This window comes from Bombina bombina, chromosome 6, assembly GCF_027579735.1.
Source record: "Bombina bombina isolate aBomBom1 chromosome 6, aBomBom1.pri, whole genome shotgun sequence".
In the NCBI taxonomy this organism is placed as follows: domain Eukaryota; kingdom Metazoa; phylum Chordata; class Amphibia; order Anura; family Bombinatoridae; genus Bombina; species Bombina bombina.
Genome location: NC_069504.1, coordinates 430,555,738 through 430,583,065, shown reverse-complemented (window position 1 = coordinate 430,583,065; position 27,328 = coordinate 430,555,738). Strand labels below are relative to the sequence as shown.

Genomic DNA, 27,328 nt, shown 5'->3' with positions numbered 1-27,328 from the left:
GTTTTTGTACATAGAACTGCTGACTGTTAATAGATTGTCATGTTATTTCAGGACTATATATTGTTGTATATAATTTTTTATTTATTTTTTGATTAACATAGATTCAGGAACGTTGGCTTCAGGACAACTTAACTTTAAGAAAAAGAATAGAGGAGCTTAAAAGAGTAGAAGACGAAATAGAAAAACTTGTCAAGGAAATGGGACAGATGAAAGTCCTGCAAATGAGAACGTAAGCACTTCATTTTCTGCTGTATGGAGGTGCATATTTTATTGTAAATTTCCAGTAAACTGCTTTTAAGTTGCTTATGAAGTTTATTTTTTAACATTACCCCTATTTCACAGCTACTAACAACCAAAAGTAGGTTATTAGGTGCACAGCAATACTTTACAGAGACATGAAACATAGAATTTTACTTTCACGATTCAGGTAACTTTTTCAATTAACTTTTGATATAATTTGTTGAAATGCATACCTGGGTAGACTTAAGAGCAGCAATACACTACTGGGAGCTAGCTGCTGGTTGGTGGCTGCACATATATGCTTCTTGTCATTGGCTCTTTAAATGTTTTCAGTATCTCCCTGTAGTGCACTGCTGTTCATTTAAAGGGACATGAAACCCACATTTCTTCTGTTATGTGTGATCAGTCCACGGGTCATCATTACTTCTGGGATATAACTCCTCCCCAACAGGAAATGCAAGAGGATTCACCCAGCAGAGCTGCATATAGCTCCTCCCCTCTACGTCACTCCCAGTCATTCTCTTGCACCCAACGACTAGATAGGATGTGTGAGAGGACTATGGTGATTATTCTTAGTTTTTATAACTTCAATCAAAAGTTTGTTATTTTACAATAGCACCGGAGCGTGTTATTGCCTCTCTGGCAGAGTTTGAAGAAGAATCTACCAGAGTTTTTACTATGATTTTAACCGGAGTAGTTAAGATCATATTGCTGTTTCTCGGCCATCTGAGGGAGGTAAAAGCTTCAGATCAGGGGACAGCGGGCAGATGAATCTGCATTGAGGTATGTAGCAGTTTTTATTTTCTGAATGGAATTGATGAGAAAATCCTGCCATACCGTTATAATGACATGTATGTATACTCTACACTTCAGTATTCTGGGGATGGTACTTCACTGGAATTACTCTGTAAAAAGTACATTAAACCTTTTAATAGGCATTTATTATGTTAAACGTTTTTGCTGGAATGTAGAATCGTTTGCATTTTCTGAGGTACTGAGTGAATAAATGTTTGGGCATTATTTTTCCACTTGGCAGTTGCTTGTTTTAATTGTGACAGTTTCGTTTCTCTCTCACTGCTGTGTGTGAGGGGGAGGGGCCGTTTTTGGCGCTCTTTGCTACGCATCAAAAATTTCCAGTCAGTTACTCTTGTATTTCCTGCATGATCCGGTTCATCTCTAACAGAACTCAGGGGTCTTCAAACTTCTTTGGAGGGAGGTAGATTCTCTCAGCAGAGCTGTGAGACTTATATATTGACTGTGATTAAAAACGTTGCTCTGTAATTTTTATGTTTCAAATTTAATTATTGTTACTTTACTAATGGGAACAAACCTTTGCTAAAAGTTGTGTTGTTTTCAAGGATTGATGCTATAACTGTTTTTCAGTTCATTATTTCAACTGTCATTTAATCGTTTAGTGCTTCTTTGAGGCACAGTACGTTTTTGTTAAATAAGATTGTAACCAAGTTGCAAGTTTATTTGCTAGTGTGTTAAACATGTCTGATTCAGAGGAAGATACCTGTGTCATTTGTTCCAATGCCAAGGTGGAGCCCAATAGAAATTTATGTACTAACTGTATTGATGCTACTTTAAATAAAAGCCAATCTGTACAAATTGAACAAATTTCACCAAACAGCGAGGGGAGAGTTATGCCGACTAACTCGCCTCACGTGTCAGTACCTGCATCTCCCGCCCGGGAGGTGCGTGATATTGTGGCGCCTAGTACATCTGGGCGGCCATTACAGATAACATTACAAGATATGGCTACTGTTATGACTGAAGTTTTGGCTAAATTACCAGAACTAAGAGGCAAGCGTGATCACTCTGGGGTGAGAACAGAGTGCGCTGATAATACTAGGGCCATGTCTGATACTGCGTCACAGCTTGCAGAGCATGAGGACGGAGAGCTTCATTCTGTGGGTGACGGTTCTGATCCAAACAGATTGGATTCAGATATTTCAAATTTTAAATTTAAATTGGAGAACCTCCGTGTATTACTAGGGGAGGTTTTAGCGGCTCTTAATGATTGTAACACTGTTGCAATACCAGAGAAATTGTGTAGGTTGGATAAATACTTTGCGGTACCGGCGAGTACTGACGTTTTTCCTATACCTAAGAGACTAACTGAAATTGTTACTAAGGAGTGGGATAGACCCGGTGTGCCGTTCTCACCCCCTCCAATATTTAGAAAGATGTTTCCAATAGACGCCACCACACGGGACTTATGGCAAACGGTCCCTAAGGTGGAGGGAGCAGTTTCTACTTTAGCTAAGCGTACCACTATCCCGGTGGAGGATAGCTGTGCTTTTTTAGATCCAATGGATAAAAAATTAGAGGGTTACCTTAAGAAAATGTTTGTTCAACAAGGTTTTATATTGCAACCCCTTGCATGCATCGCGCCGATTACGGCTGCGGCAGCGTTTTGGATTGAGTCTCTGGAAGAGAACCTTAGTTCAGCTACGCTGGACGACATTACGGACAGGCTTAGAGTCCTTAAACTAGCTAATTCATTCATTTCGGAGGCCGTAGTACATTTAACCAAAATTACGGCTAAGAACTCAGGATTCGCCATTCAGGCACGTAGGGCGCTGTGGCTAAAATCCTGGTCAGCTGATGTAACTTCTAAGTCCAAATTACTTAATATACCTTTCAAGGGGCAAACTTTATTTGGGCCCGGTTTGAAAGAAATTATCGCTGACATTACAGGAGGTAAGGGCCACGCCCTGCCTCAAGACAAAGCCAAAGCTAAGGCTAGACAGTCTAATTTTCGTCCCTTTCGGAATTTCAAAGCAGGAGCAGCACCAACTTCCACTGCACCAAAACAGGAAGGAGCTGTTGCTCGTTACAGACAAGGCTGGAAACCTAACCAGTCCTGGAACAAGGGCAAGCAGGCCAGGAAACCTGCTGCTGCCCCTAAGACAGCATGAATCGAGGGCCCCCGATCCGGGACCGGATCTAGTGGGGGGCAGACTCTCTCTCTTCGCCCAGGCTTGGGCAAGAGATGTTCAGGATCCCTGGGCGCTAGAGATCATATCTCAGGGATACCTTCTAGACTTCAAATTCTCTCCCCCAAGAGGGAGATTTCATCTGTCAAGGTTGTCAACAAACCAGATAAAGAAAGAAGCGTTTCTACGCTGTGTACAAGATCTGTTATTAATGGGAGTGATCCATCCGGTTCCGCGGTCGGAACAAGGACAAGGGTTTTACTCAAACTTGTTTGTGGTTCCCAAAAAAGAGGGAACTTTCAGGCCAATCTTGGATTTAAAGATCCTAAACAAATTCCTAAGAGTTCCATCGTTCAAAATGGAAACTATTCGGACAATCTTACCCATGATCCAAAAGGGTCAGTACATGACCACAGTGGATTTAAAGGATGCTTACCTTCACATACCGATTCACAAAGATCATTACCGGTATCTAAGGTTTGCCTTCTTAGACAGGCATTACCAGTTTGTAGCTCTTCCATTCGGATTGGCTACGGCTCCAAGAATCTTCACAAAGGTTCTGGGTGCCCTTCTGGCGGTACTAAGACCGCGAGGAATTTCGGTAGCTCCGTACCTAGACGACATTCTGATACAAGCTTCAAGCTTTCAAACTGCCAAGTCTCATACAGAGTTAGTTCTGGCATTTCTAAGGTCGCATGGATGGAAAGTGAACGAAAAGAAGAGTTCTCTCTTTCCTCTCACAAGAGTTCCATTCTTGGGGACTCTTATAGATTCTGTAGAAATGAAGATTTATCTGACAGAAGACAGATTAACAAAGCTTCTAAATGCATGCCGTGTCCTTCATTCCATTCAACTCACGTCAGTAGCTCAATGCATGGAGGTGATCGGCTTAATGGTAGCAGCAATGGACATAGTACCCTTTGCACGTCTACATCTCAGACCGCTGCAATTGTGCATGCTGAGTCAGTGGAATGGGGATTACTCAGACTTGTCCCCTACTCTGAATCTGGATCAAGAGACCAGAAACTCTCTTCTATGGTGGCTTTCTCGGCCACATCTGTCCAGGGGGATGCCATTCAGCAGGCCGGACTGGACAATTGTAACAACAGACGCCAGCCTACTAGGTTTGGGCGCTGTCTGGAATTCTCTGAAGGCTCAGGGACAATGGAATCAGGAGGAAAGTCTCCTGCCAATAAACATTCTGGAATTGAGAGCAGTTCTCAATGCCCTTCTGGCTTGGCCCCAGTTAAAAACTCGGGGGTTCATCAGGTTTCAGTCGGACAACATCACGACTGTAGCTTACATCAACCATCAAGGAGGGACAAGAAGCTCCCTAGCAATGATGGAAGTATCAAAGATAATTCGCTGGGCAGAGTCTCACTCTTGCCACCGGTCAGCAATCCACATCCCGGGAGTGGAGAACTGGGAGGCGGATTTCTTGAGTCGCCAGACTTTTCATCCGGGGGAGTGGGAACTTCATCCGGAGGTCTTTGCCCAAATACTTCGACGTTGGGGCAAACCAGAGATAGATCTCATGGCGTCTCGCCAGAACGCCAAACTTCCTCGCTACGGGTCCAGATCCAGGGATCCGGGAGCGGTTCTGATAGATGCTTTGACAGCACCTTGGAACTTCGGGATGGCTTATGTGTTTCCACCCTTCCCGCTGCTTCCTCGATTGATTGCCAAAATCAAACAGGAGAGAGCATCAGTGATTCTAATAGCTCCTGCATGGCCACGCAGGACTTGGTATGCAGATCTAGTGGACATGTCATCCTGTCCGCCTTGGTCTCTACCTCTAAGACAGGACCTTCTGATACAGGGTCCATTCAAACATCAAAATCTAACTTCTCTGAAGCTGACTGCTTGGAAATTGAACGCTTGATTTTATCAAAACGTGGTTTTTCTGAGTCGGTTATTGATACCCTGATACAGGCTAGGAAGCCTGTTACCAGAAGGATTTACCATAAGATATGGCGTAAATACCTATACTGGTGCGAATCCAAAGGTTACTCCTGGAGTAAGGTTAGGATTCCTAGGATATTGTCCTTTCTACAAGAAGGTTTAGAAAAGGGTTTATCGGCTAGTTCATTAAAGGGACAGATCTCAGCTCTGTCCATCTTGTTGCACAGGCGTCTGTCAGAAAATCCAGACGTCCAGGCCTTTTGTCAGGCTTTAGCTAGGATCAAGCCTGTGTTTAAAACTGTTGCTCCGCCATGGAGTTTAAACCTTGTTCTTAACGTTCTACAAGGAGTTCCGTTTGAACCCCTTCATTCCATTGATATAAAGTTGTTATCTTGGAAAGTGTTATTTTTAATGGCTATTTCTTCGGCTCGGAGAGTCTCTGAGTTATCAGCTTTACATTGTGATTCTCCTTATTTGATTTTTCATTCAGATAAGGTAGTTCTGCGTACAAAACCTGGGTTCTTACCTAAGGTAGTCACTAACAGGAACATCAATCAAGAGATCGTGGTTCCTTCCCTGTGCCCGAATCCTTCTTCAAAGAAGGAACGTCTTCTACACAATCTGGATGTAGTTCGTGCCCTCAAGTTCTACTTGCAGGCAACTAAGGATTTTCGACAAACGTCTTCCCTGTTTGTCGTGTACTCTGGCCAGAGGAGAGGTCATAAGGCTTCGGCTACCTCTCTCTCCTTCTGGCTTCGTAGCATAATTCGTTTAGCCTATGAGACTGCTGGACAGCAGCCTCCTGAAAGAATTACAGCTCATTCTACTAGAGCTGTGGCTTCCACTTGGGCCTTTAAGAATGAGGCCTCTGTTGAACAGATTTGCAAGGCTGCAACTTGGTCTTCGCTTCATACTTTTTCCAAATTTTACAAATTTGACACTTTTGCTTCTTCGGAGGCTATTTTTGGGAGAAAGGTTCTTCAGGCAGTGGTTCCTTCTGTATAATGAGCCTGCCTATCCCTCCCGTCATCCGTGTACTTTTGCTTTGGTATTGGTATCCCAGAAGTAATGATGACCCGTGGACTGATCACACATAACAGAAGAAAACATAATTTATGCTTACCTGATAAATTCCTTTCTTCTGTTGTGTGATCAGTCCACGGCCCGCCCTGTTTTTTAAGGCAGGTAAATATCTTTTAAATTATACTCCAGTCACCACTTCACCCTTGGTTTCTCCTTTCTCGTTGATTCTTGGTCGAATGACTGGGAGTGACGTAGAGGGGAGGAGCTATATGCAGCTCTGCTGGGTGAATCCTCTTGCATTTCCTGTTGGGGAGGAGTTATATCCCAGAAGTAATGATGACCCGTGGACTGATCACACAACAGAAGAAAGGAATTTATCAGGTAAGCATAAATTATGTTTTTTTCTTTCACGATTCAGAAAGAGCATGCAGTTTTAAACAACTTTCCAATTTACTTATATTATCTGATTTGCATAATTCTCTTGATATCCTTTGTTGAAAAGCATATCTAAATAGGCTCAGTAGCTGCTGGTTGTTGACTGCACATAAATGTCTTGTGTGATTGGTTCACCCATGTGCATTGCTATTTCTTCAACAAAGAATATCTAAAGAATAAAGCAAATTGGATAACAAGTCATTTGAAATTTTTAAAATTGTATTTCTCTTGTTAAGTGTGTTCAGTCCACGGGTCATCCATTACTTATGGGATATATTCTCCTCCCCAACAGGAAGTTGCAAGAGGATCACCCAAGCAGAGCTGCTATATAGCTCCTCCCCTCACATGTCATATCCAGTCATTCTCTTGCAACCCTCAACAAAGAAGGAGGTCGCGAGAGGAGCTGGAGTTTTTACTTAATTATTCTTCAATCAAAAGTTTGTTATTTTAAATGGCACCGGAGTGTGCTGTTTTTTCTATCTCAGGCAGTATTTGTAAGAAGAAACTGCCTGCGTTTTCTATGATCTTAGCAGGCGTAACTAAGATCCACTGGCTGTTCTCGACATTCTGAGGAGTGGGTAACTTCAGAACATGGGAATAGCATGCGGGGTCCACCGCAAATGAGGTATGTGCAGTGCAATATTTTCTGGGAATGGAATTGACTAAGAAAATACTGCTGTTACCCGTATGATGTAAGTACAGCCTTAAATGCAGTAGTAGTGACTGGTATCAGGCTGATAAATGTATGCACAGTAGAGTTATTTTCTAGGGACTAGAATTTGACTGTGAAAATACTGTTAATACTGAAATAATGCTTAAGCCTTATCTGCTGTGGTAGCGACTGGTTGCAGGCTTAGTGATAACTTTGCATGACATTTAAAGTAGTTTATTTTCAAAACGTTTACTGGCATGTTATTCGTTTTGTGAGGTACTTTGGTGATAAATCCTTTGGGCATGAATTTTTTTCCACATGGCTAATGTATATTTCTGCATAGAAACCGTTATATCAGGTCTCCCACTGTTGTAAATGAGCGGGTGGGGCCTCTTTTTAGCGCCTTGTTGCGCAGTTAAAATTCTAGCACAGTCTTCCTGCTTCTTCCTCCTTGATCCAGGACGTCTCTAGAGAGCTCAGGGGTCTTCAAAATTTGTTTTTTTGAGGGAGGTAATCAGTCACAGCAGACCTGTGACAGTGTGTTAGACTGTGATAAAAACGTTTTATATTAATTTGATATCCGTTTTTTTGGGTACTGAGGGGTTAATCATCCGGTTGCTAATGGGTGCAATCCTCTGCTATTTAGTACATTTAAAGAATTGTTGTCTATAACTGAATTATTCTTTAGTTATTCATCTGTGTTTTTAAAAAAGCGCTGCAGCATTTTTTATATTGCTTGCAAACTTATTGAAAGTATTTTCCAAGCTTGCTAGCTTCATTGCTAGTCTGTTTAAACATGTCTGATACAGAGGAATCTGCTTGTTCATTATGTTTAAAAGCCGTTGTGGAGCCCAATAGAAATATGTGTACCAATTGTATTGATGTTACTTTGAAAAATCAATCTGTACCGCTTAAAAAATTATCACCAGACAACGAGGGGGCAGTTATGCCGTCTAACTCTCCTCACGTGTCAGTACCTTCGTCTCCCGCTCAGGAGGTGCGTGAGATTGAGGCGCCAAGTACATCAAGGCCCTTACATATCACTTTACATGATATGGCTAATGTTATGAAAGAAGTGTTATACAATATGCCAGAGTTAAGAGGCAAGCGCGACAGTTCTGGGTTAAGGACAGAGCGCGCCGATGACACGAGAGCCATGTCTGATACTGCGTCACAATTTGCAGAACATGAGGATGGAGAGCTTCATTCTGTGGGTGACGGTTCTGATTCGGGGAGACCGGATTCAGAAATTTCAAATTTTAAATTTAAGCTTGAGAACCTCCGCGTGTTGCTAGGGGAGGTGTTAGCGGCTCTGAATGATTGTGACACGGTGGCAATCCCAGAGAAATTATGTAGGCTGGATAAATACTACGCGGTGCCGGTGTGTACTGACGTTTTTCCTATACCAAAGAGGCTTACAGAGATTATTAGTAAGGAGTGGGATAGACCCGGTGTGCCTTTTTCCCCTCCTCCGATATTTAGAAAAATGTTCCCTATAGACGCCACCACAAGAGACTTATGACAGACGGTCCCTAAGGTGGAGGGAGCAGTTTCTACTTTAGCCAAGCGTACCACTATCCCGGTGGAGGATAGCTGTGCTTTCTCAGATCCAATGGATAAAAAATTAGAGGGTTATCTTAAGAAAATGTTTATTCAACAAGGTTTTATATTACAGCCTCTTGCATGCATTGCGCCTGTCACTGCTGCAGCGGCATTCTGGTTTGAGTCTCTGGAAGAGACGATTCGCACAGCACCATTGGATGAGTCTCTGAGCAAGATTAGAGCCCTTAAGCTGGCTAATGCGTTTGTTTCGGATGCCGTAGTGCATTTAACCAAACTTACGGCTAAAAATTCCGGATTCGCCATACAGGCGCGCAGAGCTCTCTGGCTTAAATCCTGGTCAGCAGATGTAACTTCTAAGTCTAAATTGTTAAACATTCCTTTCAAAGGGCAGACCTTATTCGGGCCCGACTTGAAGGAAATTATTGCTGACATTACTGGAGGTAAGGGCCACACCCTTCCTCAGGACAGGGCCAAATCAAAGGCCAAACAGTCTAATTTTCGTGCCTTTCGTAATTTCAAGGCAGGAGCAGCATCAATTTCCTCCGCTCCAAAACAGGAAGGAACTACTGCTCGTTACAGTCAGGGTTGGAAAAGCAACCAGTCATGGAACAAGGGCAAGCAGGCCAGAAAGCCTACTTCCGCCCCTAAGACAGCATGAAGTCAGGGCCCCCTTTCCGGAGACGGATCTAGTGGGGGGCAGACTCTCTCTCTTCGCCCAGGCTTGGGCAAGAGATGTACAGGATCCCTGGACGCTGGAGATTATATCTCAGGGATACCTTCTGGATTTCAAGACTTCTCCTCCACAAGGGAGGTTTCATCTGTCATGGTTATCAACAAACCTAGTAAAGAAAGAGGCATTTCTACAATGTGTACAAGACCTCTTAGTGATGGGAGTGATCCACCCAGTTCCGCGGACGGAACAGGGGCAAGGGTTTTATTCAAATCTGTTTGTGGTTCCCAAGAGAGAGGGAACCTTCAGACCAATCTTAGATTTAAAAATCTTAAACAAATTTCTAAGGGTTCCATCGTTCAAGATGGAAACCATTCGAACCATCCTACCCATGATCCAAGAGGGTCAATATATGACCACAGTGGATTTAAAGGATGCCTACCTTCACATTCCGATTCGCAAAGATCATTATCGATACCTAAGATTTGCCTTTCTAGACAGGCATTACCAGTTTGTAGCCCTTCCCTTCGGGTTGGCTACGGCCCCGAGAATTTTTACAAAGGTTCTGGGCTCTCTTCTGGCGGTACTAAGACCACGAGGCATAGCGGTGGCTCCGTACCTAGACGACATTCTGATACAAGCGTCAAGTTTTCAAAATGCAAAGTCTCATACAGAGATAGTTCTAGCATTTCTGAGGTCGCATGGGTGGAAAGTGAACGTGGAAAGAGTTCTCTGTTACCACTCACAAGGGTCCCTTTTCTAGGGACTCTTATAGATTCTGTAGAGATGAAGATTTACCTGACAGAGTCCAGGCTATCAAAACTTCTCAATGCTTGCCGTGTCCTTCACTCCATTCCAAGCCCATCAGTAGCTCAGTGCATGGAAGTGATCGGCTTAATGGTCGCGGCGATGGACATAGTGCCATTTGCGCGCCTACATCTCAGACCGCTGCAACTATGCATGCTAAGTCAATGGAACGGGGATTACTCAGATCTGTCCCCTTTGCTAAATCTGGACTAGGAGACCAGAGATTCTCTTCTCTGGTGGTTATCACGGGTTCATCTGTCCAAAGGAATGTCCTTTCGCAGACCAGATTGGACGATTGTAACAACAGATGCCAGCCTACTAGGCTGGGGAGCAGTCTGGAACTCCCTGAAGGCTCAGGGGTCGTGGACTCAGGAGGAGAAACTCCTCCCAATAAACATTCTAGAATTAAGGGCAATATTCAATGCTCTTCTAGCTTGGCCTCAGTTGGCAACACTGAGGTTCATCAGATTTCAGTCGGACAACATCACGACTGTGGCTTACATCAATCATCAAGGGGGAACCAGGAATTCCCTACCGATGTTGGAAGTCTCGAAGATAATTCGCTGGGCAGAGTCTCACTCTTGCCACCTGTCAGCGATCTACATCCCAGGCGTGAAGAACTGGGAGGCGGATTTTTTAAGTCGCCAGACTTTTCATCCGGGGGAGTGGGAACTTCACCCGGAGGTATTTGCCCAACTAATTCTTCGTTGGGACAAACCGGATCTGGATCTCATGGCATCTCGCCAGAACGCCAAGCTTCCTTGTTACGGATCCAGGTCCAGGGACCCGGGAGCGGTGCTGGTAGATGCACTAGCAGCCCCTTGGGTTTTCAACATAGCTTATGTGTTTCCACCTTTTCCGTTGCTTCCTCGACTGATTGCCAGGATCAAACAGGAGAGAGCATCGGTGATTCTGATAGCGCCTGCGTGGCCACGCAGGACCTGGTATGCAGACCTAGTGGACATGTCGTCCTGTCCACCATGGTCTCTACCCCTGAGGCAGGACCTTCTAATTCAGGGTCCTTTCAACCGTCCAAACCTAATTTCTCTGAGGCTGACTGCTTGGAAATTGAACGCTTGATTCTATCAAAGCGTGGGTTTTCGGATTCGGTTATTGATACATTAATACAGGCTCGGAAACCTGTTACCAGAAAAATTTACCACAAGATATGGCGTAAATATTTATATTGGTGTGAATCCAAGAGTTACTCATGGAGTAAGGTTAGGATTCCTAGGATATTGTCATTTCTACAAGAGGGTTTAGAAAAGGGCTTATCCGCTAGTTCACTAAAGGGACAGATTTCTGCTCTGTCTATTCTTTTACACAAGCGTCTGGCAGAGAATCCAGACGTCCAGGCTTTTTGTCAGGCTTTGACTAGGATTAAGCATGTGTTTAAAGCTGTTGCTCCTCCGTGGAGCTTAAACTTGGTTCTTAAAGTTCTCCAGGGTGTTCCGTTTGAACCCCTTCATTCCATTGATATTAAGCTTTTATCTTGGAAGGTTCTGTTTTTGATGGCTATTTCCTCGGCTCGTAGAGTCTCTGAGTTATCTGCCTTACATTGTGATTCTCCTTATCTGATCTTTCATTCAGACAAGGTAGTCCTGCGTACTAAACCTGGGTTTTTACCTAAGGTTGTTTCTAACAAGAATATCAATCAAGAGATTGTTGTTCCATCCTTATGTCCTAATCCTTCTTCAAAGAAGGAACGTCTTTTGCATAATCTAGATATGGTCCGTGCTCTGAAGTTCTACTTACAGGCAACTAAAGATTTTCGACAAACTTCTTCTCTGTTTGTCGTTTACTCGGGACAGAGGAGAGGTCAAAAGGCTTCGGCTACCTCTCTCTCTTTTTGTCTTCGTAGCATAATACGCTTAGCCTATGAGACTGCTGGATAGCAGCCTCCTGAAAGAATTACAGCTCATTCCACTAGAGCTGTGGCTTCCACCTGGGCCTTTAAGAATGAGGCCTCTGTTGAACAGATTTGCAAGGCTGCAACTTGGTCTTCACTTCATACTTTTTCCAAATTTTACAAATTTGACACTTTCGCTTCTTCGGAGGCTGGTTTTTGGAGAAAGGTTCTACAGGCAGTGGTTCCTTCTGTTTAATGTTCCTGCCTTGTCCCTCCCTTCATCCGTGTACTTAGCTTTGGTATGGGTATCCCATAAGTAATGGATGACCCGTGGACTGAACACACTTAACAAGAGAAAACATAATTTATGCTTACCTGATAAATTTATTTCTCTTGTAGTGTGTTCAGTCCACGGCCCGCCCTGTCTTTTTAAGGCAGGTTCTAAATTTTAAAATTATAACTCCAGTCACCACTGCACCTTATAGTTTCTCCTTTCTCGTCTTGTTTCGGTCGAATGACTGGATATGACATGTGAGGGGAGGAGCTATATAGCAGCTCTGCTTGGGTGATCCTCTTGCAACTTCCTGTTGGGGAGGAGAATATATCCCATAAGTAATGGATGACCCGTGGACTGAACACACTACAAGAGAAATAAATTTATCAGGTAAGCATAAATTATGGTTTTTTTTTCTGAATCATGGGTGGGGGGATTTTGGGTTTCATGTCCCTTTTAATTAACCTTTAACAAAGGGATGACAAGAATGAAGCACAATTTTAATAGATAAAAATGTGAGAGTTGATTAAAATTGTATGCTCCATCTGATTCACAAAAGGAAGATTTTAGGTTTCATGTTCCTTAAAGACACATGGACATTCTATGTTGTTGTTTTTTAATTTTTCGGCAAGGCAATTAAAGGGACAGTCTACCCCTTAGTCATCTTAAAGTCTCACTTTAGATTAAGCTGCAAATATACTCCTGTACTTAAATACAAATAAAAGTAAACGTCCTAAGTGATTCATAGAGGCCTAACACGCATTTAGCCAGTAACCACTTTCTTGTCTCTTGTTTTCACTTAACTGGCGCCCTCCCACTTCGTATTCTTGCTGATTATTTGCAATTGTGGGATAAGTAGGATGAGAATTTGAGCTAGTACAAGTGTAATAGGTATCTATGGATACTGTTTGAATTTCCAAATTGTTTGCTTTAGAAATCCCTGGCCATGTCACTACAAAGCTGCATTAAATAGTTATGTGAAGCAGCACATAGTTTCACTAAATCCTTCCAGTTTAATGTGTTTGATTCTGTCCAAACGGCTTTTGGTGGAATGGTACGACAGTCTGTACTTCCCTTTTCTTAGGTAGAAGTTGTGTTCCCTCCCTAGCCTTTATTATGTCCAACTGTGACACTGGCCCAACAAAACTTATATGGCTTTATTAAAATGTGAATAAAAACCAAATTAAAAGGATAGGAAAGTCAAAATTAAACTTGCATGATTCAGATAGAGCATGCAATTTTGAGACACTTTAAAATGCACTTTTATTTTCAAATGTGCCTTGTTCTCTTGGTATCCTTTGTTGAAAATGAATACGCACATATCTTACACTAGTGGGAGCTAGCTGCTGTTTGGTGCCTGCACACATTTGTCTCTTGTGATTGGCTAACTAGATGTGTTCATCTAGATGCCAGTAGTGCAATGATGTTCCTTCAGCAATAGACAACAAGAAAATTAAGCAAATTTGATAATTGAAGTAAATTGGAAAGTTGTTTGAAATTTTATGCTCTATCCAAATCATGAAATAAATTTTTGGGGTTTCCTGTCCCTTTAATATCTATTGACAAATCCACATTCACACTCAAAGTAAAACACTTTGATGACCCATCCTGCTCAGGGCTAGTATTTTTCTTGTGCTTATTTCAGTTTGAAACCATTATTGTGACTGTTTATGATGAGTTATGCAATTTTTGCAACCAAGAGCACCATTTAAATACATTAGTGTAACATTGTACCAGCTCAGAGATTTTATGTAGTCCCATATATTGGTCTGTATGGCACTATAACCTGGAAGATAGTGAGTAGTTGCATCAGTGAGCTCATACCTGTAGCATCAGTGTATATCAGTAGAAGTCAGACTAAACGCAAATGCTGCACACGCACCACACTACAGAAACAGTGCACACACATTGTTATAAATGGGATATTCATAGACAGTGCACAATAAATTCTCTTGTAACTTTCAGTGAGTACCAAGAGTTGGAAGATAAGATTGAGACTCTGAAGAGAAATCATAGCCTGGCACTTGGAAGGCAGAATGGATTTGAGGAGGAGATTATACGTTTCAAAAAAGAACTGCGTGAGCCACAGTATAAGGATGCTGAAGAGAAATACAGAGACATGATGATTGTTATGAGAACTACTGAACTTGCAAATAAAGATTTAGATATTTATTATAAAACCCTGGATCAGTAAGTATTGTTGGCATGATACCAGTTGGCAATGATGTGTACAGTGATTGCAATACTATTAATTACAACCATATATTAGTCACTTATTATTGGAGAAATATAGATTAAAAATACACAACTCCATTGGCTACAAAGGGAATCAAAGGCTATAGTGTACTAATAAGGCATTGTCTATCAGACACCATTATACTGAGACTGTAAAAGAACACTGTATTTCACAAACTTTATATGTATTCTGTAGCAGTGACTGATGGTAAGAGTGTGTGAAAGTAGAGACACCAAGCTGATGCTCACCTCTAAAATACGTGTGTGTGTGTGTGTGTGTGTGTGTGTATATATATATATATATCTACAGTATGTATATGTAACACTCTTCAGGTGAAGGTATGCTTCAAATTTACCATACTACTACTATTATTATTATTAAAAGGATGTACATTTCTATAGCTAGCTTATAGTTTATACATTTTTAGCATTATATAAAATATTACCATAGTTTCTTCCTCATTCACAATATCCCTTAAGCTGTTTCAGTGATGATGTCAAATGCAATGAGTAAATGCCAGAGGTGAGTTAACTTCCTCAGTGTTAATGGTGCAGTGATGAGGTGAGGCTCTTAAACAGCCTACACTTCCGCCTCTGCTGGATTCCATAGGACTTTGAAAAAGGGGGAGTCTGCCTTTTCAAATGAAGGGTTGGATGACCCACAAAGATATAGGTGAAAACCGCAGTCTCACTAGTTTAAAGAAAATAACCCTCTCTTTTCAGTCAGGGGTCACTTATCTTTCCAGTGGTAATCACTCTGAGAAACAGTGATCACCTGCCCATGGACTATTAACCTTTTGAGTGCTAAGCACTTTCCCACTTGGGTGCTAAGCTGATTTGAGGGGGTTTATTAAAAAAAAAAATTTACTTTTTTATTATTTTTTTTTTCAGATCCCCAGACTTATACCGTTGGAAAGGTTAGGCGATTACCTTTCCAACGGTGGGTCTTGGGGGTCTGTAGCTGCATATATGTCTGATATACAGGCTTCTAAGCAGCATGCCCCCTTTCCCTATACTTGTCATTGTATTTTTTAAAAGTTGCGCGGTGATGTCATCACGTCATTGCGCGTGAAGTCACCACGCAAAATGTGAAGCCACGTCGATGCCTGTCACTATACAGGCCTGATCTCCGGGTAGGAGCGGGTGGGAGCCCCCAGATCTCCCTCAAGGTGGGGAGAGTGCTAGCGATGGCTCTGAGCCATCGTTAGCACCTGAGTGGGAAACTCTGGGACAGCTCAGAGCGGTCATAAGCACTCAAGGGGTTAAAAAGCTTATCTATTTATATAGGTACTAGGGAAGTGTTTGATAATGGGATTGGGAACTCTTTTAGAACCCATATCACCCTTATTAAACACAATGGTGCATGAGACATTCATGTTGGACAGAAGTGAGCTCCCTCCTGTGGGGTGTCTTTTACACCTGTGATTGGTAGATGATTGCCAAAAAAATAGCAATCTCGTATGTAATTAACCATAGGAGTCGCTATCTCCTAAAGCACTTTTTTTCAAACCTTTTCTCAGGCCTCCCTAACCGGCCATATTTTGAGGATATCTGAGCTAGTGCGCAGGGGAAATAATCAGCTGATTAGTAAACATGGTTATTTTACCTGCTCTCACCCAATCCTAAAAATCTGGCCTGTTAGGGAGGCCCGAGGACAGGTTTTAAAGCCAGTGCCTTAAAAAGCGTACTACACACAACATATTCCTCAAATTAAACAAAGCCTTGTCGCCCTTTAGGTAACAGTTAATTGCCGTAGGGATTTCAATCAATTGTCCACTATGCAACTTTTATGGTTTCCTTGGATCTAAAAGTGATTCATACAGGCCCATTTATCAAGCTCCGTATGGAGCTTGAAGGGCCGTGTTTCTGGCGAGTCTTCAGACTCGCCAGAAACACAACTTATGAAGCAGCGGTCTAAAGACCGCTGCTTCATAACCCTGTCCGTCTGCTCTGAGCAGGCGGAAAGGAATCGCCGGAAATCAACCCGATCGAATGCGATCGGGTTGATTGACAGCTCCCTGCTGGCGGCCGATTGGCCGCGAGTCAGCAGGGGGCGGCGTTGCACCAGCAGCTCTTGTGAGCTGCTGGTGCAATGTTAAATGCGGAGAGCGTATTGCTCTCCGCATTTAGCGAGGTCTTGCGGACCTGATCCGCAGTGTCGGATCAGGTCCGCAAGCCCTTTGATAAATGGGCCCCTAACACCCCCACAGAATCATGGTCTAGTTTATCATTTCAGCCCATAGCTAATGCTGGCTACTTGGTTGCTAAAAGGTCGAAGCTGCTGCAACTAAATACATTATCTTCAGGTAACAACCTCTTTAAGTTGGTATTGGTTCAGGTTGTATGATTCAACATAATGCTTCCACATCTTATATTCAGTTATGCCATGTTATATCATTTCCCCATATGTTATCAGCAAGGGCCGAGTTCTTGTATTTTAAAAGGCCAAAAATCTGCTATTTCAGCTACAAAGAACAAAGAAAATGTGATAATAGAAGTAAATTAGAAAGTCCTTTAAAATTGCATGCTATACCTGAATCATTAAAGAAAAAAATTGTGTTACATGTCCCTCTAACTATACATCTTGTGTTATACATCAACTAACAATGAAGCAGTCATTAAAGGGACAGTCTACACTAATCCCTTTATTACCTATTTCTCTGTTTTGCATAACCTAATATCCTTTTTACTTCTGTGATCATCTTGTTTCTAAGCCTCAGCAGACTGCACCCTTATTTCAGTTCTTTTGACAGACTTGCATTTTAGCCAATCGGTGCTGACTACTAGGTAACTTCACAGGTGTGAAGACAATGTTATCTATATGGCACATATGAACTAACACCCTCTAGTTGTGAAAACATGTCAAAATGCATTCAGATAAGAGGTGACCTTCAAGGGCTAAGAAATTAGTATATGAGCCTATCTAGGTTTAAAATTCAACTAAGAATACCAAGAGAACAAAGTAAAATTGATTGATACAAGTAAATTTGAAAGTTGTTTAAAATTACATGCCCTATCTGAATCATGACATTTTTTTGACTAGACTGTCCCTTTAACCTAAGCCATCTGAAAGGTGCTATATATATTACAAAATACCAATTGATGGTCTAATATATAAATATTACAAAACACCAGCTCAAGAAACCCCCACTGATTATAACATGAGTAATAACTACCTTTATCACTAGGTACAAGGAAATGGTGAAAAAACAGAGCATCCTAGCCAGTAACGGCTCATACATTACTTAATTAAAGAATGATCAGGGTATTTAGATTAGCTAATTCAATGAGAAAAGATCACAAGCGCACAGATATCTAAAATCACAAAATATATTACAAAGTCAATATACATCAATACATAAAAAATACCATGATCATTCTTTAGTTAAGTAATGTATGAGTTGTTGCTTGCTAGTATGCTCTGTTTTTTTCCCTTTATTATATATATATATATATATATATATATATATATATATATACAGGTAGAAAACCCTTTATACAAACTGCTTGGGACCGGGAAAGATTTTGATTTGGGAATATTTGCATCTTTACAAAGGGACAGTTTGGAGAGAGGTTGGAATCAAATGTAAACACCATCTTATGTCATTTAAGCAATATTTACATGTCATAGTACAGCTTATACATATACATCCTAAAAGTAGTTTTATATAGTTTTTAATACTTTTGATTACATAGTACCATCATAAAAATAGTACAATACTGTAATCAAAACGGTAATATTTGAGGAGGGGGGGGGGGTAAGTGTAGACTATTATTTGCATTTATTTAAAAAAAAAAAAAACACACAGGCAGAGAAGATAGTAACTGAGGGGCAGGAAAAAATAGGAATTTTTGATAATTATATTTTTATAAAAATAGGAATTAAAAATTTTGGATTTGAGAATGTTTGGATTTTGTAATTCTGGATTTAGGGATTTGTATAGATAGATGATAAAAAAAATACTAAAAATATTTAAATTCGAGTGAAAAAAATGAAAATATAATTTAGCACAATGGTGTGAAATGACTTGGCAGTATAAGGGTTAAAACATTACTTTAACTACGGGGAGTTTCCTCTGGTTAGAATTTTCGAGAAAAATAAATAAAAATTGTATAAAGAATGACACATACAGAAAGTTAGTAAACCAAATTTCCAAAGCCAGATTTGTTTCTTTTCCAAGATTTTTGTTATTTTTTCATGGTATTCAAGTAGTGACAAAATTTGACCATTACATTTTACACTGAAACTTTCAAGAATTTGAGATAACCATCACATTTTAATCAGCCAAGTAAATACCTCAGCTAATAGATCTCTCAGATAATTTGCAACTCATCATGTAAGTGAGTTAAAAATAACCCAGTGTGATGCCAATTTTGGAGTCTTTTTTTTTAAACAACATTTATTTAGTACATTATTAACCCTGCCATCCTGCAATAATATTCCAATAATATAATGTAAGACTCTTCTCTACATAAAACTTTTTTGTACTTTATTTAAAAAAAATAAAGAAGTAAAAATATTATTTTTATTTTATTTTTTTTAAAGCTTGAATCAAATGAAACTCTTCAGAATATGTATTTGCAAGCTTGATGCTGGTAATGAAACAAAGGAGTAACATTTTGTATTCAATGAACGCTGACAGAAAATAAGCGCTAATTAATGTTCTTGATCAAGCGTTGCCTGCGCTAGAAGTAAGCTTTTTTGCACTTGTCTGGTTGCGCTCGTATTATGAGTTGAAAGTAAACTGTTTTCGTTGGCGTGCTAACCCAACGAGCGCAAAAAGCATGAACGTTCATTAGGGCTGCAACTAACGATTATTTTTATAATCGATTAATCGGCAGATTATTTTTTCGATTAATCGACTAATCGGATTAAAAAAAGAATCAATAATTGTTTCCTACATTTTAAATAAAATCCACATACTGAGTGTTACAAATATAAACTTCAGACTAAAACTTTAGATTGACACAACTGTTTGTCGAATTTTTAAGCAGCAGAGGAGTGTTTTACAATCAAGTAAAACAAAACCGCAAACTGTTTGAAAAGAGAACTAGAAACAGTTAGACTATCACTGTTTCTAACATTCTGTTATTCACTCTTTCAAAAACTTTGCATATGCAAAAGAAGGGGGAGGGGGAGTGTCTTATTTACCACTTGCAGTGGGCTTTCCAAATACCTTTTCAACAGAGCTAAACTAAGAGCTTCTAAGTAAGTTTTCAAACAGTTTATACTGGATTTTTATATCAGTATCTTTGCATCTTATTCTTTATAGTAGTGTCTATTACATGCAGTTATATGAAAATGAGTGTATACTATCCCTTTAAGGGGTCGAGGTGTCTTAGGCTTCTTTTTTCCCCTTCTTGGGGCTGGTGGGAGGTCATTAGTTCGGGCATTTACGGCCTTTTTCTTTCTCCTACTGCTTCTCGTCTGCTCCCATGTTTTGGGGCTCTGGAGAATGCGTTTTTCTCTGTTGTTTTTTCTGGAGCTGCCCTTACTTAAAATGTCTCAGTTTTATCTGTCGCTCGCCAGAAATTATGAGGCTTGTCCATTGTTAATTCCTTGAGCTGTGGGGGTTTCCGAGAGTTGATCCTGAAGGGATTGTTTGCAGACTATTTTATCTTCTCAAAATGGATTATCTAGTTTTTAAGCTCTAACTCTGGGGTGCTGTCCCTCGAGCCTCTAGGAGATATGCTTTCTGTCTATGGGATGCTTAGCGAACATCCAGTGTCCAAGGACCTTTGAATGTGGCTGTGGTTGCATCTCCTGGGGTACAGGTTCTCCGTATGAGGTATCCCTATGGTTCCTCAGGGGTTACTACCTTGTAGCCGGCTCCGGTTTCTCGGACATGTTCTTGTCTTGGTTTTCTGACTGAATCTCTTAGATGGGTTTTGTGTGGTTTAGTCCATCCGGTTTTGAGACTTACACTTGCCCTTTCAGGGTTTTTTGTTTTTCTCTTATCGGAGACTTGGAAATAGCCTGATGGGTAGTTTAGCTGTCTAATGAGCGGGTGATTGCAGTTTTTTTATCTGTTTCAGCTATTTGCACCTTAAAGCTGTGCTTGATGGCTGTTTGTTTTTTATGATGATAAAGTTTCAATTTTGTATCAATACATAGCAACAAACCTGCATTGATGTGTATTCTTAAATACATTATTTTCGTTTTCCGTTTATTGTGTTACAATAGTGTTTATCAAGCTTCCAAGGTGTAGGTGGATATTCACACTGTATTTTATGTGTGTCTTGAGCCATACGGCCAAGATAGTACCTTAATTTTGTGGTGTCTTAGTCGTCCTTGTTCACAGTGCACTGTAAAGATAATGGTGTTAGCAGTTGTGGGTGAACCTCCTGTATCCCCGGTGAAGTATCGTTTGTGCAGTCTCCCCAATGGAGTGTGGTCTGTATGTGCTCCATTTACCGGGTGTTGGTTACTTCACCTGCTTACTTCTTTTGCGGCTTTGCTTTTTGTTCTGATAGCAGTTCTGCTCCAAGATGTTTCTTTGGTTTTCAAGCAAGCCGAGGTGGTTTCCATGTATGACCTCTGTTAACCGGGTCTTTGCCTCCTCTGTATGATCTGTAATCCTTCAATGTGTTTATAAGGTTCTACGCGTTTCGGCTAGCAGCCGTTCTCAAGATTCATGTTCATTCACGCCTTCTATCTCTTAACTCTTTCAGTGCCACTATAACATGTTTCTCATGATACATTGTTACCTTCTTATTATTAATTTGATCTTTATTTCATTTTATTAAAATTCAAGTTCACCACAAAATTAAGGTACTATCTTGGCCTTACGGCTGAAGACACATAAAATACAGTGTGAATATCCACCTACACCTTGGAAGCTTGATAAACACTATTGTAACACAATACAACGGAAAACGAAAATAATGTATTTAAGAATACACATCAATGCAAGTTTGTTTTAAAGAAATACACTATTGATACAAAATTTAAACTTTATCGTCATATTCACAATTCAAAGTTTCACGCATCTCTAATGAATTATATATATTCGGTGGCCGCTACAATTAGATTTGTTATAATTATATTCATGTCAACTAGAAGGTAATTTTGTTTTAACCCCTTAATGACCACAGCACTTTTCCATTTTCTGTCCGTTTGGGACCAAGGCTATTTTTACATTTTTGCGGTGTTTGTGTTTAGCTGTAATTTTCCTCTTACTCATTTACTGTACCCACACATATTATATACCGTTTTTCTCGCCATTAAATGGACTTTCAAAATATACCATTATTTTCATCATATCTTATAATTTACTATAAAAAATATTATAAAATATGAGGAAAAAATGGAAAAAAACACACTTTTTCTAACTTTGACCCCCAAAATCTGTTACACATCTACAACCACCAAAAAACACCCATGCTAATTAGTTTCTAAATTTTGTCCTGAGTTTAGAAATACCCAATGTTTACATGTTCTTTACTTTTTTTGCAAGTTATAGGGCTATAAGTACAAGTAGCACTTTGCCATTTCCAAACCACTTTTTTTCAAAATTAGCGCTAGTTACATTGGGATACTAATATCTTTCAGGAATCTCTGAATATCCATTGACATGTATATATTTTTTTTTAGAAGACATCCCAAAGTATTGATCTAGGCCCATTTTGGTATATTTCATGGCACCATTTCACCGCCGAATGCGATCAAATAAAAAAATTATTTTACTTTTTCACAAATTTTTTCACAAACTTTAGGTTTCTCACTGAAATTATTTACAAACAACTCATGAAATTATGGAATAAATGGTTGTAAATGCTTCTCTGGGATCCCCTTTGTTCATAAATAGCAGACATATATGGCTTTGGCTTTGCTTTTTGGTAATTAGAAGGCTGCTAAATGCCACTGCGCACCAACCGTGTATTATGCCCAGCAGTGAATGGGTTAATTAGGGAGCATGTAGGGAGCTTCTAGGGTTAATTTTAGCTCTAGTGTAGTGTAGTAGACAACCCCAAGTATTGATCTAGGCCCATTTTGGTATATTTCATGCCACCATTTCACCGCCAAAAGCAATCAAATAAAAAAAATTGTTCACTTTTTCAAACTTTAGGTTTTTCACTAAAATTATTTACAAACAGCTTGTGCAATTATGGCACAAATGGTTTTAAATGCTTCTCTGGGATCCCCTTTGTTCATAAATAGCAGACATATATGGCTTTGGCGTTGCTTTTTGGTAATTATAAGGCCGCTAAATGCTGCTGCGCATCACATGTGTATTATGGCCAGCAGTGAAGGAGTTAATTAGGTAGTTTGTAGGGAGCTTGCAGGGTTAATTTTAGCTTTAGTGTAGAGATCAGACTCCCACCTGACACATCCCACCCCCTGATCCCTCCCAAACAGCACTCTTCCCTCCCCCACCCCACAATTGTCCCCGCCATCTTAAGTACTGGCAGAAAGTCTGCCAGTACTAAAATAAAAGGTATAAAAAAAAAAAAAAAATTTTAAGCATATTTACATATGCTGCTATGTAGGGTCCCCCCTTAGCCCCCAACCTCCCTGATCCCCCCAAAATAGCTCCCTAACCCTCCCCCTCTGCCTTATTGGGGCCATCTTGGGTACTGGCAGCTGTCTGCCAGTACCCAGTTTGCAAATAAAAATGTTTTTTTTTTAATGTTTAACTATTAGTTTCTGTAGTGTAGCTTCCCCCCCACAGTCCAATACCCCACCAGCCAAACCGATCACCAAAATAACCATATTAACCCCTTTGATCCCCACTTCTCACAAAAACATTTTCTGTAGCGTAGTGGTTCCCACCCGCTCCCTCCCCGTGCACGCGCGCGCGTCCGTGCGCATCCCCCCGGTCGTCCCCGCCCCCGATCCCGCCCCCCTCCGCATCACAAAGGCCATCGATGGCCGCCACCCACCTCCCACACCGGCTCCCACCCACCAACGAACGTAGCCGTTAATGTCCGGTGCAGAGAGGGCCACAGAGTGGCTCTCTCTGCACCGGATGGCTACAAATGGTTATTGCAGGATGCCTCGATATCGAGGCATCACTGCAATAACCGGAAAGCAGCTGGAAGCGAGCAGGATCGCTTCCAACTGCTTTCCAAACCGAGGACGTGCAGGGTACGTTCTCAGGCATTAACTGCCTTTTTTTTGAGGACGTACCCTGCACGTCCTCGGTCATTAAGGGGTTAATATACATTTGTATCTGTATAATTCTCACTGTAGGATTATAGCGCATATTTACCAACCATATTTTAGAACGGACGGAATTTTAGCCCATAATTGGCTTATTATGTATTTTGGCTTACCTAGTTTATCTTTAGCCTATCTATCTATTGGGTTCTTGTAAAGCGCGGCTATTCACCCGTAAGTGTCTCAAGGCGCTAAGGGTTTCAGTTCAGTCGAAGAGCCAGGTCTTGAGGTCCTTTCTGAAGTTAGTTAGGGCGGTAGCTTGTCTGAAGTGCAGCAGGAGGGTGTTCCAAGTCTTGGCTGCCAGGTGAGAGAAGGATCTGCCTCCCGCTGTAGTTTACCTGATGCGGGGGATGACTGCGAGGGCTTGGTCGGCCGATTGAAGTTGTCTGGCAGGGGTGTAGAAGTTAATGCGGCGGTTCAAGTATTCAGGACAGATGTTGTGGAGGGCCTTTAATGCGTGGGTGAGAAGCTTGACGGTTATTCTTTTGTTGATGGGGAGCCAGTGCAGGTTCTGCAGGTGTTTGGTGATGTAGTATTTACAAGGGATGTTAAGGATTAGTCTGGCTGAAGCATTCTGGATGCGCTGTAGTCTCTTTTGGAGCTTGATGGTGGTGCCGGCGTAGAGTGCGTTACCATAGTCCAGTCGGCTGCTGACGAAGGAATGAGTGACAGTCTTCCTGGTCTCGGTTGGGATCCATTTAAAGATCTTTTGCAGCAGGTGAAGTGTGTGGAAGCATGCATTAGAGAAGGTGTTGATTTGCCGGTCCATGGAGAGCGATGAGTCCAGGATGACGCCTAAATTTCGTGCATGGTCGGTGGGGGTTGGAGGGTGTCCGAGGGCTGTGAGCCACCAGGAGTTATTCCAAGCGGATGTGGTGGGACCGAGGAGGTGGACTTCGGTCTTGTATGCATTCAGCTTTAGGCAGTTGTAGCTCATCCAGGTGGCGACTGCTGTCAGCCCTTCCTGGAGGTTTCTCTTAGCGGTGGTGGGGTCACTGGTGAGTGAGATGATTAGCTGGGTGTCGTCGGCGTAGGAGACTATGTTGAGGTCGTGTCGTCCGGCGATGGAAGTGAGAGGGGCCATGTAGATGTTGAATAGGGTGGGGCTCAGTGAAGAGCCTTGGGGTACACCGCAGCTGATTTCTGTGGGCTTGGAGGTGAAGGGTGGGAGTCTAACTTTCTGGGTTCTGCTGGTGAGGAAGGAGGTGATCCATTCCAGGGCTTTGTCGCGTATGCCGGCATCGTGTGGCGGTTGCGGAGGGTGAAGTGGGAGACAGTGTCGAATGCTACTGAGAGGTCTAGGAGAATGAGGGCGGCGGTCTCTCCTCGGTCGAGTAGGGCGAGGATGTCGTCTGTGGCAGCGAGGAGGGCGGTCTCGGTGCTGTGGTTGCTCCTGAAGCCGGATTGGGAGGGGTCCAGGGCAGTGTTCCCTCTAAGGCCAGTTTTGTGTGCAGCCCAGCAGTAAAACAGTTAATTAGGTAACCACACCCGGCAATTAGCAAATACTGCACAATGCAGATTGCAAGCTATGGTTCTCTTATTAACTGGTTCACTTCTGGACCACATACAAAACTGGCCTTAGAGGGAACACTGGTCCAGGGTGTGGTTGGCTTTGATGTAGTCAACGAGTTGCGCGTTGATGGACTTCTCGATGACTTTGGCCGCAAAGGGGAGCAAAGAGATTGGGTGGTAGTTCTTTGGATCATTGGGGTCAGCCGTGGGTTTTTTCAGTAGGGGTTTTAATTCTGCGTGCTTCCGATCATCCGGGAAGGTGCCGGTTTTCGATGGAGCAGTTGATGGTGCTGCAGAGCTCGGGGGCGATGGTGTCACCTGCTTTGTTGAAAATGTGATGCGGGCATGGGTCTGAGGGTGCTCCGCAGTGGATCGATCTCATGATTCTGATGGTGTACTCTGTGGTGAGGGGGCTCCAGATGGTCCGTGGGGGGTAGGCAGTGGTGTATTTGGGTGAGGTATCGGTGGGAGTTGGTAGGTAGGCGGTGGTGGGTGAGTTCTGGGGTGCAAAGCTTTCATCTTCCGGTGGAAGTACATTGCGAGGTTATCGCAGAGGTCCTGGGAGGGCGGGATGTCGTTGTTGTCGCTGTTGGGATTGGAGAATTCCTTGATGACTGTGAATAGCTCCTTGCTGTTGTGGACGTTGGCATTAATTCTATCTTGGATGGCTGTCTTCTTGGTGGTTTTGATAAGGTGGTGGTGGGTAGTGATGGCTTCTTTGTAGGCTGTTTTATTTGAGTGGGTCTTGCTGGATCTCCAGGTCCTTTCCAATCGCCTGCAGTGGCGTTTGGAGTCCTGGAGGGCAGGGGTGAACCAACTAGCCTTGTTGGTGGGTTGGCAGTTGTACGGTTTCTTGAGAGGGGCGAGGGTGTTGGCGCAGTCTGTGAGCCAGTGGTGGAGGTTACAGGCGGAGGAGTTGGCATCTGTGGAGGTAGCTGGGGGGCACTTGTTCAAGGTGGAGTGCAGTTGGTCTTCGGTGATGTTGTTCCAGTTTCTGCAGGGTGGGTGGTGCTGCCGGAGGTGTGTGGTGGGTTTGTTGAAGGAAAAGTGTATGCAATGGTGGTTGATCCAATGGAGTTCGGTGATGTGGTTGACTGAGATGTAGTTGCCTGCAGAGAAGATAGGGTAGAGTGTGTGTCAGGCTAAGTGGGTTGGGGAGTTGACGGGTTGCTTTAGTCCGATGGTTCCAAGGTTTTCTTAGAGGTTGGCGGTGTTGTGGTCATTGGGGTTGTCTAGGTGGAAGTTGAGGTCACCGAGGAGGATGTAGTCTGTTGAGGGGAGGGCGTGGGGTGCGATGAGGTCAGTGATGGAGTCGCAGAAGGTAGGATGAGGTCTGGGAGGTCTGTAGATGAGGGTGGTGTTGGGACTGACCTGGATCTTGAAGTGTAGGTGTTCCAAGCCTGGTGAGTGGTAGTCGGAGCTGGTTGTGACGTGGAGGGAGTGTTTGTGGACGATGGCGATGCCTCGTCCTGGTCGGTTGCTGTGGTCCTTGTGGGAGTATCCGTCGGGGATGGCGATGTCAGGCATTGATGTGGGGTTCAGCCAGGTTTCGGTGAGAAAGGCAACATCTGGGGAGGTGGAGTTGAGCAGGTTCCAGATTTTGACGGCATGCTTGCGGACGGAGCGGGTGTTGAGGAGGATGCAGTTGAGGTGGTGGCGGTTGTTTTTGCGTGAAGTGATTGGCAGGTTAGTGGTTCGGAGGGAGGAGAAGGCGCGTGAGGTGACTGTCAGGTTAGTGGTTCGGAGGGAGGAGAAGGCGCAGTTGCGGCAGGTGAAGGGTCCTATGGTGTTCGTCGGGCATGCGTGGTGGCAGGCAGATGATCTACCGGTGTTGAGATGGAGGAGGGTGCTGGTGTCGTAGTGGCGGTGGTTGTAGGAGCCAGGGTTAGTGGCGCTGGACGCCGCACCCGACGCGCAGCAACCTCCATTAAATAGGTGCTGGGCGGAGGGGGGGCAGGGCAGTGGCTGTAGAAAGAAAGTTAACAAAGGGAGTTACCTGTGCTGTGCTGGTAGGCTGGGGGCAGGGCAGTGGCTGTGGCATGGGAGAGACAAGCAGGAAGGAGA

At 42.6% G+C, this 27,328-nt stretch overlaps 1 protein-coding gene across 1 annotated transcript in view; it reads left to right on the top strand.

Annotated features, from left to right (window-relative positions):
* Window positions 1-27,328, top strand: part of RAD50 (RAD50 double strand break repair protein) — a 917,823-nt gene that overhangs the window by 792,640 nt on the left and 97,855 nt on the right. Inside the window, exons 19-20 of the mRNA XM_053719284.1 lie at window positions 102-229; window positions 14,323-14,547. Of these exons, the coding sequence (XP_053575259.1) occupies window positions 102-229; window positions 14,323-14,547 (353 nt within the window). The remainder of the gene's footprint in view (window positions 1-101; window positions 230-14,322; window positions 14,548-27,328) is intronic.